At 35.7% G+C, this 20,869-nt stretch overlaps 1 protein-coding gene across 4 annotated transcripts in view; it reads left to right on the top strand.

The window, feature by feature from the left end:
- The window catches only part of JAK2 (Janus kinase 2), a 185,997-nt gene that overhangs the window by 117,949 nt on the left and 47,179 nt on the right, over nucleotides 1-20,869 (top strand). For all 4 annotated transcript variants that reach the window (XM_074361613.1, XM_045504961.2, XM_010967882.3 and 1 more), the window contains one exon: nucleotides 9,907-10,157. In XM_074361613.1, the coding sequence (XP_074217714.1) occupies nucleotides 9,938-10,157 (220 nt within the window). In that variant the 5' untranslated portion in view covers nucleotides 9,907-9,937. The remainder of the gene's footprint in view (nucleotides 1-9,906; nucleotides 10,158-20,869) is intronic.

The following is a 20,869-nucleotide window of genomic DNA, read 5'->3' as shown; positions in this document are numbered from 1 at the left end:
TCCAGTTGTAGCTAAGGTTTCTTTAGTCAGTTCCATATTTCCACATTTTATCAATATCATTCCTTGAAAGCATCACTGATCAAGAGTCAGGATCGCCCTATATAGTGGTTTGTGACTTTGTGCCATGAAGGACCTTCCCTGGTTGTCAATGTTCCCTGTTGGAGAGAAGGCACACAGAACAGAAACCAAACTGAAAACTGGCAGCAATTCATGGAAGTGATGAGCACAAAGGGCTTGTGTTGGTACCTTGCTTGGTTCCAGGAGTCATCATGTCTCAGGGTTCAACTTCTTTGGATCCCACTCTAACACCAAAAATGTCAGCTTTAATAATACAACAGCCTGTTATTTTACCAGCAAAAGTGGGTTTATTTGGGAATAGCCAGGGGAATTGCAATTCAGGAAATGCAAGCAATGGCAGACCATGGGCAAATCCAGGGAACAAAGAAGGGGAACTTACTTTTATAAGGAAAAAGAGGAAGTTGAGAGAGGCTATAATAGCCAAATAGTCCATTGGCGGAAGCTGAGAGTCCAAAGTATAGATTCTTCTTATTGATTGGGCTGCTCAGTCTCTGATTGGCTGGGCTGTCATAGGACAGAGAGTTCATTTTCCTGATGGATAGTAAAGTATAGATACCTTCCTGTCAGAGATGTAGGCATTATGTCTTCCTATTTGTAGCAACTGATAATGGATGGCAGGGCCTGACAGCTCCCTCTATAGGCCTGTGCCCGCTCCAATTTTAGCTGAGATTTCTTTAATTGTACACTTAATGTAAGTCTGTGCCATTTCTGGCAATACAACTTTTAATGTTTTTATTCAAACAATGTGTGTAGTGTAATAGATTAGATGGTGTGAATGTAAGATAAAAACATTAAAAAACCTCTCTTAAATTTTTTCATGCACTTTATTTTTTTTAAATTGAAATATAGTCAGTTATAATGTGTCAGTTTCTGGTGTACAGCACAATGTCCCAGTCCTGCATATACATACATTTATTTATTTTCATATTTAAATTTTTTTCTAAGTTAATTTTTCTATTATATCTATAATCTAGTTTTCTTATGCCATGTGAGGAAGACATTCCATTTTTGACAAAAGAGAAAAGCTCAAAATCTCCTTAATGACCATATAAAATACTTGGAATAAAAAGAAAACTTACATGTTCATTCAGTTTAATGTAATTAAATTTTTAAATGTAACTCAGTTTTTAAGTAGAAATTGAGAAAGATCCAGAAGAACAAGTTCTGGACTAATTAGCCAATATTGCTGAGACTGTACCATCTCCTTTTGTTCTCTTTAAATACTAGCATAATTTTATGGTATGGCACCTGTAGCTGATGCTGTTAGTGTTCCAGTTTCCTCCTCTGAAACTTCCCTTGAAGTTTCATATATTATAAGTTGAGCTGGTCGATTGCTCCATTATTTCATTGAGTTCATCCCCTAGTCGTGAAAATAGATCAGTTCAGTTAAACAGTTATATCTCATTTTAGCAGGTGGTGATACATCTGGGCTCCCAAAATTAGGCTTGTATTTTGTGATAAATAAGGTTTTTAATAAGGCATTTCTGTGAAAACAGAAGAAAAACAATGGTTAATGATTGGAGCTGACTATAATCCTGGCTCTGAAGGCAGTCAGTTGAGGTTTCTCGATGTCTGGATGAAATGTCTTTAGATGGAGTAAGGGTAGACAGTGGCAGTCTGAGAGATTTTCCTGGTTTGCAGTTTGAATGTCTCTGGTGATCTTTCTGAGTGGCCTTATTGCATCAGGCATGAAGATTGTCTGTAAGCATTAAATTGTTGTGGTAATTTCTTTGTGGTTTATGTGAAGTCCGAATTTAGTTTGTGTGACTTTGGATGCTTCCAAGTCAGAAGAGTGGGAGGAAAAATAAGAGATGTTAATTGGGAAAGTTGTAGCAAAATATTGAAGGAACTGAGAATTCAGGATTTAATTTAGTTTACAGGTAGAAAACAAAACCTCAAAGACAATGAACAGAACTAGAATGTAATATCCACGAGTATGTATTATAGTTTCTACTAAAAGATAATCTTTTTCTTTATAGTCACCCCCCCATTTCTATTAAAGATAAACATAGTAAGACTAATTTATTTGCAAATTAAGTCTAGTTTCAGTAAACTTGGTTATTATTTGCATAAAAGCAACAAGAATAGCAATTGACTGTATAGGCTCTTTTAAGTCTGCTTTGCTGCAACTTTTCATAAGGAAGCTAAGATTGAACTCTTAAAGCCTCTCAAGGCTAAGAGGTCAAGTCAGGGACTTGCCATGAAACTTTCACTGCAGTACCATTTGGGTGGCCAGAATATCCTGAGGTTCTTTCATCTGTCTGGAAGTGACTTTTTTACTCACCTGGTAAGGCTGCTGGGGACCCTGTAAGCAATGTGCCAGGCTTATTTATCCAAGGGGCTTTATTAACTCCATAAAGTCAACCTTAGTTCCTTAAAGCTGTCTGGTCATATCTGAGTTTATGCATATCTCAAATATGACATTCCAGTCAAAGGCTTGATAACATGACCAGTGTGTCTAATTGTTTCTTGTTTTTTTTTTTAAACATTTTTTTTATTGAGTAATTGTTTCTTGTTCAAAGGAGAACAGATTCTTATTGAACTAATGCAGAGAACTATACTGCTATGAAAGTAAGAAAATTCACTGAGCATTTCTAAATTCTGAAGGGATCAGGTAGGGAGAAAAAGATAAATATTTCATCCTTGCTTACAAAGGTATATTTTAGCAAATTGCTGTAGGTCTTAGGTAGTTCAAGTGAAAATAAAAAAATTTTCCCTAAATGTAGGAAAACAAAACATTAAAGAAGGCAATGTTTTAAACATAAAGTAGTAAATATTATAATCATCATCCTCAGTTTATTTAGTCCTATTTATTTAATTCTTGTTAATATTGATCTTTTGTCAGCAGTCTGATGAAGCCATCAGTTTCTCTATTGGAGTTGTTATGCAAATTCTTACTCAGTTCAATGCTATGATTTTAAAGTTACCAGAAACCTGTATTCTAGAATACTTATCAGAGTCCTTTATATGACTCTCTCTGAAGGTGAAATGCTTTTACAGGAACACTAAAAGCATCAGAGTAAGGTAACTGTTGGCAAATTTTTAAAAACAGTTAAAAATGTTTATGGTTAAAGATTTGATGAGAGTGCACTATGCAGCTGACAAAGAAATTGAATTTTGTGACATGTGTTTTAATATAGCAACTAGAATGACAAGTAATAACATTATACCAGAACATACCAAATTTTTTGGAATTTCATAGTTTCTAGAACATTTACAGTAATAACATATACACGTACAAGATAACGTAAGAAGGTTTATCATCACTTACTTGATAATGCTTCTCATGTAATTTGACAACTAAATAAGCCTAATTAGTTTAATATTTCCCTTTTATAAGGAAAGAGAACAAATCTTTTGAGATATTCTAGGGAACCTCTTAAAAATCCCAAGTTAGGTCAAAATCAGACTGTTTAGAATTTGAATTTTGGGAAGTTCTTCAAAAATACTGAAAAGTTTTAAAACAGTTGATTAAGTAGGATAATAGGTCACTGTGAAATAACACTTAGTTATCCATTTAGCCAAAATGATAATGAAAAGATTTCAAAGGCAAATAAAGTTATAACAGTTGTAAGAAGTCTTAGCTCTTTTAATAGAGAAAACTGAGTTATGTTTTTTCAAAATGATCTAAGACATGAAAAGGCAACGTGAAGCACAGGAAATTATTTTGATAAAACACAATCTTTGTTTCCCATGCACATTATTTAAAGGTAAAGAAAAACCTTTCTTTACCTTTTCGTTTTTTAATTGAAGTACAGTAGATTTACAATATTTTGCTAATTTCAGATGTCCAGCAAAGTGATTTAGTTGTATGTATATTTTTTCCAGATTATTTTCCACTGTAGGTTATTAAAAGATACTGAATATAATTCCCTGTGCTATATAGTAAATCCTTGTCACTTGATTATTTTATGTATAGTAGTTTGTATTTGTTAATCCCATACTCCTAATTTATCCCTCTCCTTCCTCCCTTTCTCCTTTGGTAACCATAAATTTGTTTTCTATGTCTGTGACTCTGTTTCTGTTTTGCATATAGATTCATTTGTATTATTTTTTAGATTCCACATAAAAGTGTTGTCTTTCTCTGCCTGACTTCAGTTAGTATGATATTCTCTAGGTCCATACATGTTGCTGCAAATGGTATTATTTCATTCTTTTTTATGGCTGATTAATATTCCATTGTGTACACACACACACACACACACACACACACACACACACCTTCTTAAACCGGTTGTCTGCTGATGGGCACTTTAGTTGTTTCCATGTCTTGGCTATTGTAAATAGTTCTGCTGTTAACATTTGAGTACATATCTTTTTGACTTAGTGTTTTCATTTTTTCCTGGGATGTATACCCAGGAGTGGAATTGCGGAATTGTATGACGGTTCGGTTTTTAGTTTCTTTAAGGAACTTCTTCCATACTGTTTTCCATAGTGGCTGCACCAATTTACATTCCTAACAACAGTATAGGAAGGTTCCCTTTTCTCTACATCATCTCTGATATTTTTTAGTTATATTCTTTTGATGATAGCCATTCTGACAGCTGTGAGGTGATAGCTCATCATAATTTCCAGGCTTGCAAGTAGTTGTAAGAAATGGGGGGAGGTCTTTTAAGCAAAGTTTACTGCCTGACTGCAAATCTGAGAAGCAAAGTGACAAAGTATGAGCCTATCAAAGAGTGATAACAGCCTGGCCTTGAGAAGTTATCGCTGTGTATGTGGGACAGAAAGGGTGATTATTCTTATTCTGGCCTTTTCAGCTAGTTGCATAGACCCTTTTGTTGTTCAGTCTACTGTGGTATAAGAGCAGAGGCTTTCAGACACGTAGGGTCATTTCATAGTAAGAAATATAGTGTATTTTATGGCCCAGCACACACCTACCATTTAAGATTAATAAAACCATTTAAGTAACTGAAATAAAAGTTTAATAAACTGACATGTATTTCCTATTTTAAGTTATGAGTGCACTCTATTTTACACTGTACAAAAGTATTCTTTTTTTAATATATAATGTGTCTGTTTTACCTATCTACAAATTACAGATAAAACTGAAGGTATATATTATCCATTGATCTATATAAGCATATAGATAATGTGTATTTTTATTCAAATAAATATTAATCATAACTTACCACTATTCTATGACCACAGTTTGGAAAACAATAAGTTACAGTAAATCCTCCCACAGTAGGGGAAACCTCTCCTGGATGCTCCACTGTTTCTTACCTTATAAAAGGGAGCCTATGATGCTGCCTGCATTCTTTTAGCACCAAATCACACAGTTTGTGTAGAGTTAATTTATGCTTAATACTATGTGTTCTGATATTTTCTCTTTGGTTCATTTTGTAGTCTTAGATCTTCTTCCAATCTTTAAAACTATTTAATCTTTGTTTTCCAGTGAAAACTACAAAACAGGCAATTATGAACTATTATATATTACTATCCTGTTGTAGTTTAGATTAGCAAACTTAAAAATTTCAGACATTTTAGAAATACATTCTTTCTCATAATACATTTTCTTCATTGTGGCATAAAACACATTAATTAGTAGAACCAAATATCTTTTGCCTCTGCAAAAATTAGAAAACCAAAACCAGACAAACTTACATATAGTGATTGATTCCTCAGTATACCATCCTATCTGGAAATGATTTAGTTATTCAGTGAATATCCATTGTTTGGTTTAACTTGGTATAAGCTATTGTCCTTTTAAAATTTATTTAAAACACCTGTTTTTAGCAGTTGTGCTTGGATTAGATATTGAATAGTTAATCATCAGCTTATTTTTCTCATTGACAAATTTTGAAAACATACCTGTCTTTATGAAGCCAACAAACTTAAGCTGGCTTTCATTTATCAAATATTATCCCTGTCATGTGAATATGAAAAACATTTGGGTTAGTTTCTGTATTTGTGATTCGTATAAATGCTTAATTTTCTCTAACCCCATTACATAGAGCTCTTTATCAGTTAATTTTGGCAATACCGTCTTGAGGTAGAAAAGTGTATCTGTAATGTATATACACAGACAGAAACAAATACACAGACAGACACAGACAGATCTCAGCTTTATTCCAAAACTTTAGTCATGAGTCAAGTACAATACACAACTTACTAGTTTGTAAATAATTGTGTCTCTTGTAGATGAAACAAGTTAAAGTTACCTGCTTTAGAGTTTTTTGTTAATATCTGTGGCAAATACTTGAAAGATATATATTTGTTCTTGGCAGGTAATCTTAAGAAGGCTGTGGTCTAGAATTTGGCAAGAGAGCTCTTTTATCAGTTTGTATTTTAAAAAGACTTCTTTCTCTCTTTAGTCTCAGGTGGGTCTGGGTATTGTATTAGATACCTTCTGAAGTATTTACATTCCAAAGGCATTGTAAGGCTTACATTTAAGGGACAGAGAAAGAATGCAAGTTGTCTTTTAGTAGATTTGGAGTACATTTGTGTATTATCAGAACTCTAGGGTAATTAATATTTAAAATTTTACTTCTTAGTGCATAATTTGACCTTAGGCCAATTCACTGTAAGGGAAAAAGCCTCTGATGTAATTCTTATCATACCTTGACAATTATCCTCTAGCTGAGTCGTATCCTGGGCCTGAGAGGTTCTCGCCATCTCATTCCTCTGTGTTGGGGGTGGTTTAGACCAGGGCCCCATAGATTCAAAAGATCTTCTGGAGGGTCAGGGATAGAGAACTGGGGACAAGAGGGAGGGGGACAAGTGTGTAAGCGGGAGGAGAAGGGACATTTATGTTAGATTTTATTTTTAATTTTGTTCTGAGCTTAATTTCTGTTCTTTCATCTCATTAAAGGATAGTTTATACTTAATGGTGTCCAGTTTCAACTTTGGTCTTTCCATAGGACTGTAGTTCAATAAATAAATAAATAAATAAATAAAATTTAAAAAAATAGGCTCTTTAAAAAAGAAAGCTTTCCCTCTAAGATCTGGAACAAGACAGGGATGCCTATTTTCACCAGTTTTATTCAAAAGAGCACTAGAAGTTCTAGTCAGTATGTTTAGAACAGTGCTTGGCATATGGTGAATGCTGTATGAATGTGTTTGCTATTATTCCTGTCTTCTCCCTTCATAGAGCTCTGCTCATGATTTCAATGATTACATCTATGGGGAAAGTTGTCAAATTTCAGGTTTTCCAAATATCAGGCTCATATTTTAGCTACCAGCTAGATTTTTGTGTAATTACCCTGATTTCATTCCTAAATGAAAGTGTGTATAACACAGTACTCCTTATTCTCCTCACCTTCCTAAGTCAAGGAGCAAAATCCTTGTTTCCTTATTGTTAATAATGGTATTACAGATCTCCCAAGTTTGGAATCCTTCTACTGTCTTTTACTTTTGGCTTCTGTATTTGCTTAGTCATCAGGTTGCATCATCTTCTATTACCTCTCATCATCCAGCGGTTGCTGTGTCACTTCAGGATCTTAGTACTGGCTAGGCTACTGCAGTGGCTTCCATCACTTCACCTTTCTTTCTTTCTTTCTTTCTTTTTTTTTTTTTTTTTAACATTTTTTATTGATTTATAATCTTTTTACAATGTTTTGTCAAATTCCAGTGTAGAGCACAATTTTTCAGTTATACATGAACACATATATATTCATTGTCACATTTTTTTCTCTGTGAGCTACCATAAGATCTTGTATATATTTCCCTGTGCTATACAGTATAATCTTGTTTATCTATTCTACAATTTTGAAATCCCAGTCTATCTCTTCCCACCCACCCCCCCCGCCCCCTTGGCAACCACAAGTTTGTATTCTATATCTGTGAGTCTATTTCTGTTTTGTATTTATGCTTTTTTTTTTTTTTTAAGATTCCACATATGAGCGATCTCGTATGGTATTTTTCTTTCTCTTTCTGGCTTACTTCACTTAGAATGACATTCTCCAGGAGCATCCATGTTGCTGCAAATGGTGTTATGTTGTCGGTTTTTATGGCTGAATAGTATTCCATTGCTGTATAAATATACCACATCTTCTTTATCCAGTCATCCGTTGATGGACATTTAGGCTGTTTCCATGTCTTGGCTATTGTAAATAGTGCTGCTGTGAACATTGGGGTGCACATGTCATCCTGAAGTAGGGTTTCTTCTGGATATATGCCCAGGAGCGGGATTCCTGGGTCATATGGTAAGTCTATTCCTAGTCTTTTGAGGAATCTCCATACTGTTTTCCACAGTGGCTGCAGCAAACTGCATTCCCACCAGCAGTGAAGGAGGGTTCTCTTTTCTCCACAGCCTCTGCAGCATTTGTCATTTGCATCACTTCACCTTTCTAATTCATCATTGACTATGGGATAAAGTTTAAATTCTTTCGTCTGTCATTTGGACCTTCCTATATTTTGTACTGTATCAGTTAGGATTGTATTTATTTGCAAGTAAAAAGGTGTCTGGCGGTAGGTAGGGGATTCCTGACACTGATTCTGCTTGCTTAAGGTTGCCAGGTCTTTTATTCTCCTGGTCTTTCCTTCATGGTTGCCTCATGGTTTTAAGGTGATTGTCCTACTCTATATTCATACTTGGATTCATAAAGAAAGATGAAAGGGAAAAAGCAAAAGGAGGCATGCCAGCTAAGTCAGCATTTTTTAAAGGACTGGTCCTGAAAGTACCACCCAACAACTTTCACTTAAATCTCATTTGCTGAAACTAGTTCACATGGCTATCTGCCTGTGGGGAAGTAGAATTTTTTTGGAGGGTGGGATGGGGAGGTACTTTTGTATCTACCCACTGGGCTTCTGTATCAAGGAAGAAGGGGAAAATGCATATTGGGTATGTAGCTGCAATTTTGTTATAAGTTTTCATTTTTAATCCTTTCCTAAGTGGTACAACTTCTTAAATACTTCACTCAGCCCCCCCCCCCAAGTTACTAAACATGTATCTTTCTATTTTCAGCACAGTTCCACTCCTAGAATGTTCTTCATCTTCCATCCATCTAAATTCAGTCCATTGGTTCAAGTTTTAAATATGACTTCCTCTAATAAAGCTCATCAGTTAATCCCAGCTTGAAATGTTATTTTGCATTTCCAGATACCAATAAGCAATTAGCAGAATAATCCATTTGTTGAGAAATCTTGTTGTTTTGTGGAATCTCTTCTTTTGTTGTCTGTAATTGACTTTGTTTGTTTTGTTAGTGTTGCATATTTATATTGTGGTTCCTCAGGGCATAAGCTTTAGTTTTATTTTCTTTGTCCACAGGAAGTTTATAATTTTGTGCTTCATATATAGTAGTATAGTCATGCCTCAACTTTATTGTACTTCGCAGATACTGGTTTTTTACAATTGAAAGTTTGTGGCAACCCTGCATTGAGCAAGTCTATCATTGCCATTTTTCCAAAAGCATGTGCTCACTTTGTGTCACATTTTGGTAATTCTTGCAGTATCTCAAACTTTATCATTATTATTATATTTGTTGTGGTGATCTGTGATCAGTGATCTTTGATGTTACTATTGCAAAAAGATTACAAATCACTAAAGGCTCACATGGCGGTCAGCATTTTTTAGCAATAAAATATTTTTTAATTAAGGCATATACAATGTTTTTTAGACATCATAATATTTTGCACACTTAATAGACTATAGTGTAGTGTAAACATAACTTTTATATGCACTGCGAAACCAAAAAATCTGTGTGACTTGACTTACTGCACTTGTCTGGAATCAAACCCTCAGTATCTCTGATGTATGCCTGTACATGAGATTTATTCAGTTAATGAATTTGACAGAATCACTGCTGTCAGTGAAGACTTATTTATACGTGAAGGATAACTTACCAATATCACTTTCATTTTTAACTTTAATGTTTTCTCTTATAGGCAAATTTTCTGAAGAAGACTCTGCTTGGGAATGGCTTGCCTTACAATGACAGAAATGGAAGGAACATCTGCATCCCCTATACATCAGAATGGTGATATTCCTGGAAATGCTAATTCTGTGAAGGAAATAGATCCAGTCCTACAGGTTTATCTTTATCATTCCCTTGGAAAAGCTGAGGGAGAGTATCTAAAGTTTCCACCTGGGGAGTACGTTGCAGAAGAAATTTGTGTTGCTGCTTCTAAAGCTTGTGGTAAGTACTAAAGAACATTGTTTTTCTTCTTTTTTGACCAGTGTTTTTCTTCTATTAGTACGTCGTTGCTTTAATTATGCTACTTTAATACAGTGTACATGTATAATATAATTTTTTATGCTTCTGTGCTGACAGGTGTTTTCATTTGCATCTCAAATGAGAATATCACTAAAGTAGAATGTAAGGTAAATTCTGTGTTAAATTTGTGGTATAGACTGAATGTTTATGTCCCCCCAAAATTAGTGTTGATGAAACCTACTTCCCCAATGTGATGGTATTGGGAAGTGTGTGTTTTTTTTAAGAGTCTTTCTTCTTAAAAATAATTATTTATTTATTTTTTATTGAAGTACAGTCAGTTAACAATGTGTCAGTTTCTGGTTTACAGCATGATGTCCCAGTCGTGCATATGCATACATATATTCGTTTTCGTATTCTTTTTCATTAAAGGTTATTATAAGATATTGAATATAGTTCCTTGTGCTATACAGAAGAAACTTTTTTTTTAAAGTCTATTTTTATATATAGTGGCTAACATTTGCAAATCGCGAACTCCCAGATTTATCCCTTCCTACCCCCTTTCCTGATAACCATAAGATTGTTTACTATGTCTGTGAGTCTTTTTTTGTTTTGTATATGAGTTCATAGTGTCTTTTTTTTTCTACTCTTTTTTTTTAGATTCCACATATGAGTGATATCATATGGTATTTTTCTTTCTCTTTCTGGCTTACTTCACTTAGAATGACGATCTCTAGGTCCATCCATGGTGCTGCAAATAGCATTATTCTATTCTTTTTTATGGCTGAGTAGTATTCTATTGTATAAATATACCACAGCTTCTTTATCCAGTCATCTGTTGATGGACATTTAGATTGCTTCCATGCCTTGGCTATTGTAAATAGTGCTGCTGTGAACACTGGGGTGCATGTATCTTTTTGCATGAGAGTTCCCTCTGGATATATACCCAGAATTGGGATTGCTGGATCATATGGTAAGTCTGCTTTGAATTGCTGCTATAACAAATTCCTAAAAATGTGGAAGTGGCTTTGAAATTGGATAATGGGTAATGGAAGAGTTTTGAAGTCCATGCTAGAAAAAAACCTACATTGTTGTGAACAGACCTTTAAATGAATTCTGGTGAGGACTCAAAGAGAAAAGAGGAGAGCTGTAGGGAAAACTTCTGTCTTCTTAGATAATACCTATGTAATTCTGCATAAAATATTGGTAGAAGTGTGTACTGTAAAGACCATTCTGATGAGATCTCAGATGGAAATGAGGACCATTTTATTGAAAACCGGAGGAAAAGTGATTCTTGTTGTAAAGTGTCAAAGAACTTGCCTGAGTTATGTTCATATTTTAGTTTTGTGGAAGGTAGAACTTGTGAGCAATGAAACTGGATATTTACCTGAAATAATTTCTAAGCACAGTGTTGAAGGTATGTCTTGACTCCTGTGATATAGTTATTAAAAATTAATAAACAGAAACCTCAAAATAGAGTCAGGAGACCAGAAGGGGGAGCTCTTATACCTTGTAAGGATAGCAGAGCCCCACAGGAGGAAGAAAGACTCCTCCTCTTTCCTGGCAAGGATTCAGCCAATGAAAAGCCATGGGCTCTTTGTTTACTGTAGCCCTCCCAACTTTCTTTTCCTGTCTGTAAAGTGTTCTTCCTTCCTTCCTGTGGCAGAATTTTCATATGTCTTGCCATGATAGTAGACCCCAAATTGCAGTTCTCTGCTAATCCGAAATAAATTCATCTTTTGTGGAGAAATATCTGTCATTCTGTTTGTTTTAGGTCAATATAGTAAACTTTGAAAAGAGAGAAATAACTTGAAGCTAGAAATGTTAAGCAAAAAGGAAGCAGAACTTAAAAATTTGAAAAATTCCCCACCTATGCAAAAGATGAGAAAACCTGTTCAGAAGAGAACACTAGAGTGTGTCCAAGCAACCATTTGTTAAGACTAGTATGTATAAGACATATCAACAGAAGCCAGGTCCTATTCCATAAATCAATGGAAGAATGGCCCTAAAGGCAAATCAGGGTTACTCCTCTTATCGCAGGGGCTGAGTGTAAGGGCCTTAGAGGCAGAGTGATTTCAGGGGAGATGCTGCTAGTGTTTGGAGACCCTGAGCTTGCTGCCTGGTGCTGTCTCACCTTGAGGGATCTGCTGGTGCACTGCTGATGCTGATCTCCTTGGTTGTGCAAGGTGTGGTTCTGGCAGCCTCAGGTGTAGCAGCTGCCTTTCCAAAGGGTGTAGGCAACAAACTTCAATAGAGTAAGCCATCTCCACCAATAGAAAATGTACAGGCCCAGGGGGCATGTCTGACTTCACCTAGATTTCAGAGAACAGGAGCCACCAAATCTGTGGGGGCAGGGCAGCCGGAAGCGTTGGGTGTTCAACCTCTGCCCAATAAAGCTGGAGGGGCAGAAAAGCTGCCTCATTGTGTCTTGTAGCCAGGACCTCTGCTTCAGTGGCCCTGGAGGGCAGAGTATCAAGTCAGAGGATTATTCATGGTCCCTAAGTTCTAATGGAATTTGTCCTGTTGGGTTTTAGACTTGCTTAAGACCTGTAACTCCTTTCTTCTTTTCTGTTTCTCCCTTTTGAAATGGAAATATCTGTCCTATTCCTGTCCCATCATTGTATTTTGGATGTACATAACTTGTTTGATTTCACAGGTTCACAGGAGAGAACCTTAGGATGAATTGTATCTTGAGTCTCACACAGATCTGACTTAGTTGATACTAAGATGTGACTTTGAACTTAGACTTTTGAGTTGATACTGAAATGAGTTAACATTTTTGGGCTGTTGGGATGGCATGAATGTATTTTGAATATGAAAAGGATATTAATTTAGTGGGGGCAGAAGCAGAATGCTGTAGACTGAATGTCTGTGTCTGTCTCCCCCAGATTTATGTGTTGAAACCTATTCCTCCAGTTGTTTTTGGTGGTGGGCTTTTGGGAAATGATCGGGTCATAATGAGATGGAAGGAAGGGGGTTGACACAGCCATTAAAGGAATGACACAGCAGTTAACACCAAGATGGTGAAAAAGTCAACTCCTAATAAACCTGGAGGCCCAGAATAGCAGGAGGTTTGACTTCCAGTCGATCTTGAACTTCATTATATACACTGTAATATGCTAGCATGGTGAGTGACACACCCACAAGTACCATGACAGTTCCTAAGCTAACCATGAAAGGTCAAAGAGGGGGCAGTGGCCCAATTCCTAGGAATCCCTGACCCTTCCCCAGTGTAGTTGAAACAGCCTTCTCATCTGTTAGCATATAAAAACTAGCAACACCATGCCTCTCTCTCTCGTTCTCCTTCTCCCTCTCCTTCCCCACCTCCTTCCAAGATGGCCTGCACTCTGTTTATGGAGTGTCTGCCTTTACTTTAAACACCCACACCCCCTGCTGTGTACATCTTTCTAAATAAATCTACTTTTTGCTGAACTATGGCTTGCTCTTGAATTCTTTCCTGTGTGAAGCGAAGGACCCTTCTTGCTTGGAGGGTCCTGGGACGTGGTCATCCTCTTGCACCCCCCCACTTTTTCCTGTATCAGTAAGGTTAAGATATCACCTTAGCTCATTGGCTTTTCTACACCTATGTGGATTAGTTATAGAACTTGTCTCTTTGGATTATGGATATTTATGTGTCTCTTTTTTTAAGATGAAGTCAGTTGTGTTATAATGTGACATATGTGTTCCTGAAATGCACTATGCTCTACAAAATTGTACAATAAAAACCACAAGGTTTATAGGAAAAATGAGGTTGGGGCACAACATTGTAAATGTTGTGACATTAAACAAAACTTAATAAAACAACACATGCTAAATGGTAAGAAATTATATAAATACTGCAATATATATGTGGCACTTTACCTTAAAAAAGTCATAAAGTTTGCTTGTGGAAATGGGTGTTGGAAAGGTTGCATCTTGTGAGTCATTGTTAAGTTGTGGAAAGAAAGTATCTGAAATCACATGAGAAGTTGTAATACCACATATAGATGGCTTTGGCTCATAGCACATATAGTAAAGTGAGGTAACTGGTAGATGTTTGTTCTCAGTTTGGATTCCAGGTTGAAAGGAGAACCCCCAGTCTGAGACATGATCTTCTGGTAAAAGGCAAGAAGACTTGAGGGCTACTGGAAACTTGAAATATCTCCTACTGCCTTTGCATGGAAATAACACACTATCATGTCTGTTCAGATTCCATTGGCCAAGCCAAGTCATATGGCCAAGCCAATATTGCTCAGATGGGGTAGTCCTCTCAGGGTTTGGGAGGAAAAGTGTGACTATTTGTGAACCATAATGTAGTCTACTACAACTTTCTCTCTTGGCCACAAATAATTTTTCTTTCTTCAGTATTCAGAATAAACTTTCTCCTTCTCCATGAGGATACCCAAAGGTGTCTTTAAATGAAGCTCAAAATTCAGACTCTCTCTCTGTTCTATCATGTCCAGAGTTTATTCTGCTTGATTCAGAAATCTATGAGCTGAGAAGACAATTATTCTGATATCCTTTCTACAGCCTTGATAAGTTATATGTCAAAGATATGGTATGAGGTGTTTTCCCAAGCACAGAGAAAGCAATGTTTAGACAAAATGGCTGTGTAGAGTTATCTTTTGAAAATCTCCCATTTCTCTCTGAGCCCTTTGTCAGTTGTTCTTCCTTGACTGTGCTACTCAGGTACCTAGTATCTTCATATTCCTTTGTCTTCCCATCCCCAAAAGCCCTTTATTGTATCTAGCTGAAGGCAAAGCTTATGTTAATGACCCTTTGTTGCCCTTGATGATAAAATAATTTGCAATAAGTTATAAATGACAAATAGTTTTAATATTGAGATACTGTATTTAATGAAGAATCTTGATCTGTAGTAACCTCTAAGTGTAAGAATGTTTAGGGGAAATGTACTTTATAAAATGATCTCTGTTCTTTTTGCAGTCCCCAAAGGGGAGAATTTGGAGTTGTATCTGTACACCATTTATTTCTTTTAGCTAGCTAAAATTTATTGACATTGTGTTAAGTACTTTATGTGTGTTATTCTGCTCTTAAAACAATAGGGTGTGTAATAGGTATTGTAGTGTAAGCAGCATCTAACAGTTAACTCTTTTTTATTGTAATGTAAGTATCTGACATTAAGCTTTTGATTGTGAACGTAGCCATTTGAAAGACATCCATCTTAAATAAACACATTGCCAGCTATAGGACCAGATAAAGAGCCAAGCCTTCCCACCCATGAAGTTCCTTTTTTTAGAGACGTCTGGTTGACTTAGATAACTGACAGTTTGACTGACCTCTTGCTTTTCCTATCTTGTGCTTTAATTCCTGCTTTTATGTTTCAAATTCACCAATCAAAAAATAAACCTGTGAAACCCTAGGCACCTCACTTTCGATCCCAATAAAGACAGAACCCCAGGTCCATACTTACCCTCTACCTGTGACCTTGCTGTGTGGCCCACGACTTGTGAATAATAAACCTTGTATTTTTCAAAGTTCCCTAATGCTTATTGCTGAAGTGCATCTTGTAATCATAATAAGACCCACAGAGGCTGGTCCAGCCACAGCATTGACTCTAGAAGGGGAAGTGTCTGCTGGGGCTCACCTCGGGCCCAGGTGAGTATTTAGGCACTTCTGGCCAATAGTAACATTATTGATAGACTGAGATTGGCACACAACAAGGTACTATTGTTATTTCTCTTTTAAAGATGATGAAATTGTCCAAATGACTCTTATTTTTTAACCTGATCTTAGAATTCCTTTTAGAGGTTTTGGAAGTAGAGTTCTCAGAGACCTAAACTTTAACACTAAAAATTGTGACCAATCAAGAGATGATTCAAGCATTCATTCAGCCAAGCCAACGCTCAGTGGAGCCATCTAACCCTAAATCATTTGACAAATGAATAAATTGCTTGGCTCTGTTATAGAAAGAGAAGTAAGTAAGAGAATTAGGGAAGGGCATGAAATGATGTTGGAAACCATTGTCAGCCTTCTTTTGATAAGAGGACAGTAACCCAGATCTCATTGGGGTAGAATTGTTGTTAAAACCAGCCTATCTAGAGTTAGAACTAGCATTTCTAATATTTTGAAAGCTCTTAAAGAGATTAAAATGTCTTTTTTATTTATCCACATATTTACAGTCTTCAGCAGTCTTTGATCTAACCTTTGTGTGAATTCAAATGTCCATTTGGTATCATTTTTCTGTTGTTTGAAGAACTTATTTTAATATTTCTTTGTAGTACAGTAAATAATTTCAGCTTTTGTTTGTTGGAAAAGTCTTTATTTTACCATTATTTTTGAAAGACATTTTTAGCTGAGTATAGAATTCTGTTTACAGTGTTTTCTTTCAGTACTTCTTTCCCTGTTTCTGGCTTAAGTTGTTTCTTTTGAGAAATAAAGTTGTCATTCTTATCTTTGTTTCTTTGTATTTAATATATCTTTTTTCTTGGATGGTTTTTATGATTTTCTTTTTATCAGTGGCTTTCAGAAGTTTAATTATAATGTACTTAGCAGATTTCCCTGTTTTGTCTGTTTGTGATTAGTTGAGCCTCTTGCATTTATGGGTTTATAGTTTTCATCACATTTCTGTCCTTTCTTGTTCTCATCTCTACCTCACTATTTAGACCTTTTGATATTTTCTGACAAATCACCTTTGCATTTTTTTTTTTCAGTCTTAGTTCTCTGTGTGCTTCATTTTGGTTGGTTTCTATTGCTTTTCTTTCACATTTTCTGAAGTCTCTGCTCCTTTAGCTTGTGGTCAGGCTTTGTTTGACAGTGATTTCCTTGAAATCCTAGAACCAAATAAAAAAGAGAGAGAGGGAGAGAGAGAGAGAGAGAGAGAGAGAGAGAGGGAGGGAGGGAGAGAGAGAGAAGAGAAAGAGAATAAGAGAAAGAAAGAAAGAGAGAAAGAAAGAGAGAAAGAAAGGAAGGAAGGGAGGGAGGGAGGAAGGAAGGGAGGGAGGGAGGGAGGGAGGAAGGAAGGAAGGAAGGAAGGAAGGAAGGAAGGAAGGAAGGAAGAAAGAAAACTCTTGCTGTCTTTGGACATTGACTCTGATCAGTCCTTCATTATTTAACAAGTCTGTTTACAACTTTGCCTTAGACTTCTCTTTCTGCTTGTGCTGAGCCTAAAGATCAGCCTGAGGTGAAAGCTTTAGGGACTTCTCTTGTGTCCTTCCTTGGTCATATGCATATGGCTTTCCTTTTCTCTAGTATACGTAGGTACTTTGCAGTGCTTTAATTTCACAACGAAACTTACTGCCCGGCATCCTCTTTGGTTTTCAGCATGTCTGTTTTTTGCCTCAACTCTAAAACCATTTGGAAGCAGGTCAGTCATTTGCCTTCCAATGTTTTCCTAGAATTACCTTATGCAGCTGCTTTTCTGTCCCAACTGACGTGAAACATAGATGTACTTCTTGCAAACAGTTTTTCTGTCAGTCTCCAGTCAGGTCAAAACAGACAAAATCAGTTCCTTGACGTTAAGGTTGACTCTCTTCACTCCACAGCCATGGACCAAAGTTCCACATTGGAAATACCATTTTCCATCTTTCAGCCCTTCCTGAGCAGGGAGGAAAGTAGAAATGCTCCCAATTTTTCCTGCCGTTTTTTTCCCTGACTCAGCAATTGTTTGGTTGCTGAATATCTTTGACTATTTCCCAGAGTTCTCGTGAAGTTGATTCTGACAGTTTTTATAGTTTACAGTTTATTGTTGTTGCTGTATAGGAATATGCCATTTTCACCGATGTCACTTTTCCTTTACTTCCTTAATCATGATTTCTTTTCGTTCTTTGGACATATTTATAATGATTGCTTTGACGTTTTTGTTGAATGGCACATCTGGGCCTTCTCACAGGCAGTGTCTGTTGCCTTCCTCTTTTCTTGTGCAAGGATTATACTTTCCTGCTTCTTTGCATATCTCATAATCCTTTTGTTAAAAACTGGGCATTTTAGGTAATATAGCAAACCTGGATATTGATTCCTTTTGGGGATTTAAAAATTATCCTTACTGATTTTTTTTTGTTTAATGTTCTATGGTCATAGTGTATACTCTGAAATTTGCTGAGACTTTTAATGTGACTTAGATTATCAGCTGTCTTGTTAAATGTTCCAACTGTCTAGTTAAATGATGCACATACATTTGAAAGTGGTATATATTCTGCACTTGCTAGGTGTAGTGTTCTCTAAATGTAAACTACATTTCAATTGGTTAGTTTTTAAATTTTATGTCCTTTTATTTTTTTGTCTTCTCCCAGTATGAGAGATTTTGAATTTGTTTCTGCTTCCTGGTTCTGTTTTACTTCATGTATTTTGAAGCTATGTTATTGGTTGTATACACATTTAATATTCTTATGTCTTCCTGCTAAACTGGCCCTCTTATCACCATGAAGTGCTCTGTTTTATCTCAACTAATACTTATTCCTAAAGTTCTTTTCTGTCTGATGCTAATGTTGACTCATCAGGTTTCTTTTTCTTTGTGTTTTCATAGTATGCCATTTTTCTTCTTTTTAGGTTCTACCAATCTGTACCCTTACATTTAAAGTATGTCTCTCATAAATAATATGAATTGAATATGGTCCAGATTGATAGGGTATGCGTTTTAATTGGCTTATTTATATTTATGGGTAATGTAATTACTGACATATTTGTGCTTAAATCTAACATCTTGTTACTAGTTTTCTATTTGTTTCATCTGTTTTTATTTTGTTTCTTTTTTCTACCTTTTTTTCAGTTGATCAGCAATTTTTTTTAACTTTATCTCTTCTTTTAGATTTTTTTGTACTAGTTTTTGTATTTTTCTTCTAGTGGCTACCCTAGATATTATAATGTACATTTTTGGCTTATTACAGTTTTAAGCTAGTATGTTATTTTTCAAGTAGTTCAAGAACTTTCTAACAGTTTAACTCCATTTACTTCTTTTCTCATTTGGTGCTGATGCCATGTATTTTACCTTTGTATACATCATAAATATACAGAGTGCTTCTATTATTATTGTTTTAAATAGTCATTATTCTTTTATATTTGCCCTTTCCGATGTTTTTTATTTTTCCTATAGTTCTGTGCTCCCAACTGTCATCATTTTCCTTCAGCCTAAAGAACTCTTAATATTTCTTGTATTGCAGATCTGTTGGTGACAGATTCCTTCAGCTCTTTGTTTATCTGAAAATGTTTTTCTTTTTGCCATTTTGCCTTTTTTATACAGGGTATAAAATTCTATAGTGGCTTTTTTTTTTAATCAGTATTTTTAAGATGTCATTTCATTCATTGTCTTTTGGCTTCCATGTTTTTTACTGAAAAGTTACCTATCAGTATTTTTATTACTCCTTTGAAGGTAAAACATTTTTATTCTTTGGCTACTTAAAAAATTACTTTTTCTATTATTTATCTTGAGCAGTTTGACTTTGGTTTTTGGTTGGTTTGGTTGGTTTTGTTGGTTTTCATTTTGGTGTTGTTTTCTGTGACTTCATCTCGCTTGGAGCTTTCAGAGCTTGCTGAATTTGTAGGTCAGTATCTTTGCTTAGTTTTGGAAAATTATTGGCTATTATCTCTTCAACATGTAAATTAGGTCCAATTGACACACCTCACATGCCTTTTATACTCTGTTCAGTTTCTCCTATTCTGTTATTTTTTGTGCTTTAATTTTGACTTCGTTTATTGACTCTACTTCTTGTTGACTAACCCTGTCTTCTGCAGTGGGTAGTGTGCTGCTAGTGCTCCATGGATTGGCAGTGTCAGCATCATCAAGGATTTTGTCAGAAATGCAGTATCTCAGGCCCCTTCCCAGGATCAACGAGTAAGAATCCATATTTTAAGACAGTTGTCAGATTATCCTTACACACATTAAAGTTTGAAAAGTATTGGTCTAAGCTCATTCAACTTGGGGTAACAACAAAAAAAAACTATTTATTTATATAGGTTTATAAAGCCCAGTTAGGTTATACTTCTGGAATCTTTAGAATGGAACCCGTTTATGTGCCATATACTTTGCTAAGCACTTTATTCATGTTATCACATTTTATCCTTTCAGTTATTCTGTGAACTCAGTTTTCTTTTCCTTATTCTGTAGATGATGAAATATGGGTTTAGAGAGAGTAACTCTCACAAATTTACCTAGCAAATGGCTGAGCTCAGACTTAACCTATATCCAACTCTAAGCTGACATTATATAACTGGGTTACTGCTGTTCAAACTGGGACACTTTCAATATGAAAAGGTAGGCTATTAATAGTTGTGCTGTGACAGGAGGCATAAAACAAAGCTATTTTGGTCCATCCAGGTTATATGCTCATCCTTCTGTAACTCTATTCTGTACAGCATGTCTCTTTTCTGTGTAACCATTTTAGCTCCACGAGCATTTGCAGCTGATCCTCCATGCCTGTGCATATTTTATATACTCTGCCTGCAATTACATAGAATAGCTAAATCCTCATGTGCTTTCATCTTATGCATTATCTCTTCAGAAGCCTTTGTTGAAATCTTTACACCACTTGACCCTCTGGATAATTTTTCTACCTCTATTAAAGGAAACCAGAGGCAGACAAAAGTTAAAGTGATAAAGATGGATTTTATTTAAACAGCCATTGTGGTAGGGGAAGCTACTCCAATGTAGTTTATAGTGGGCTTAATTCTGAGTACGGTCTGAACAAGTGGGAATTTATAGCCAAGGAGCAAGTAGGGTGGGGATATTGATGAGTGGAAAATTACTAAGAGGGACATTAAGTCCA

The sequence above is a fragment of the Camelus bactrianus genome, chromosome 4 (genome assembly GCF_048773025.1).
Source record: "Camelus bactrianus isolate YW-2024 breed Bactrian camel chromosome 4, ASM4877302v1, whole genome shotgun sequence".
NCBI lineage: Eukaryota > Metazoa > Chordata > Mammalia > Artiodactyla > Camelidae > Camelus > Camelus bactrianus.
This window is presented reverse-complemented; position numbering and strand designations above follow the sequence as displayed.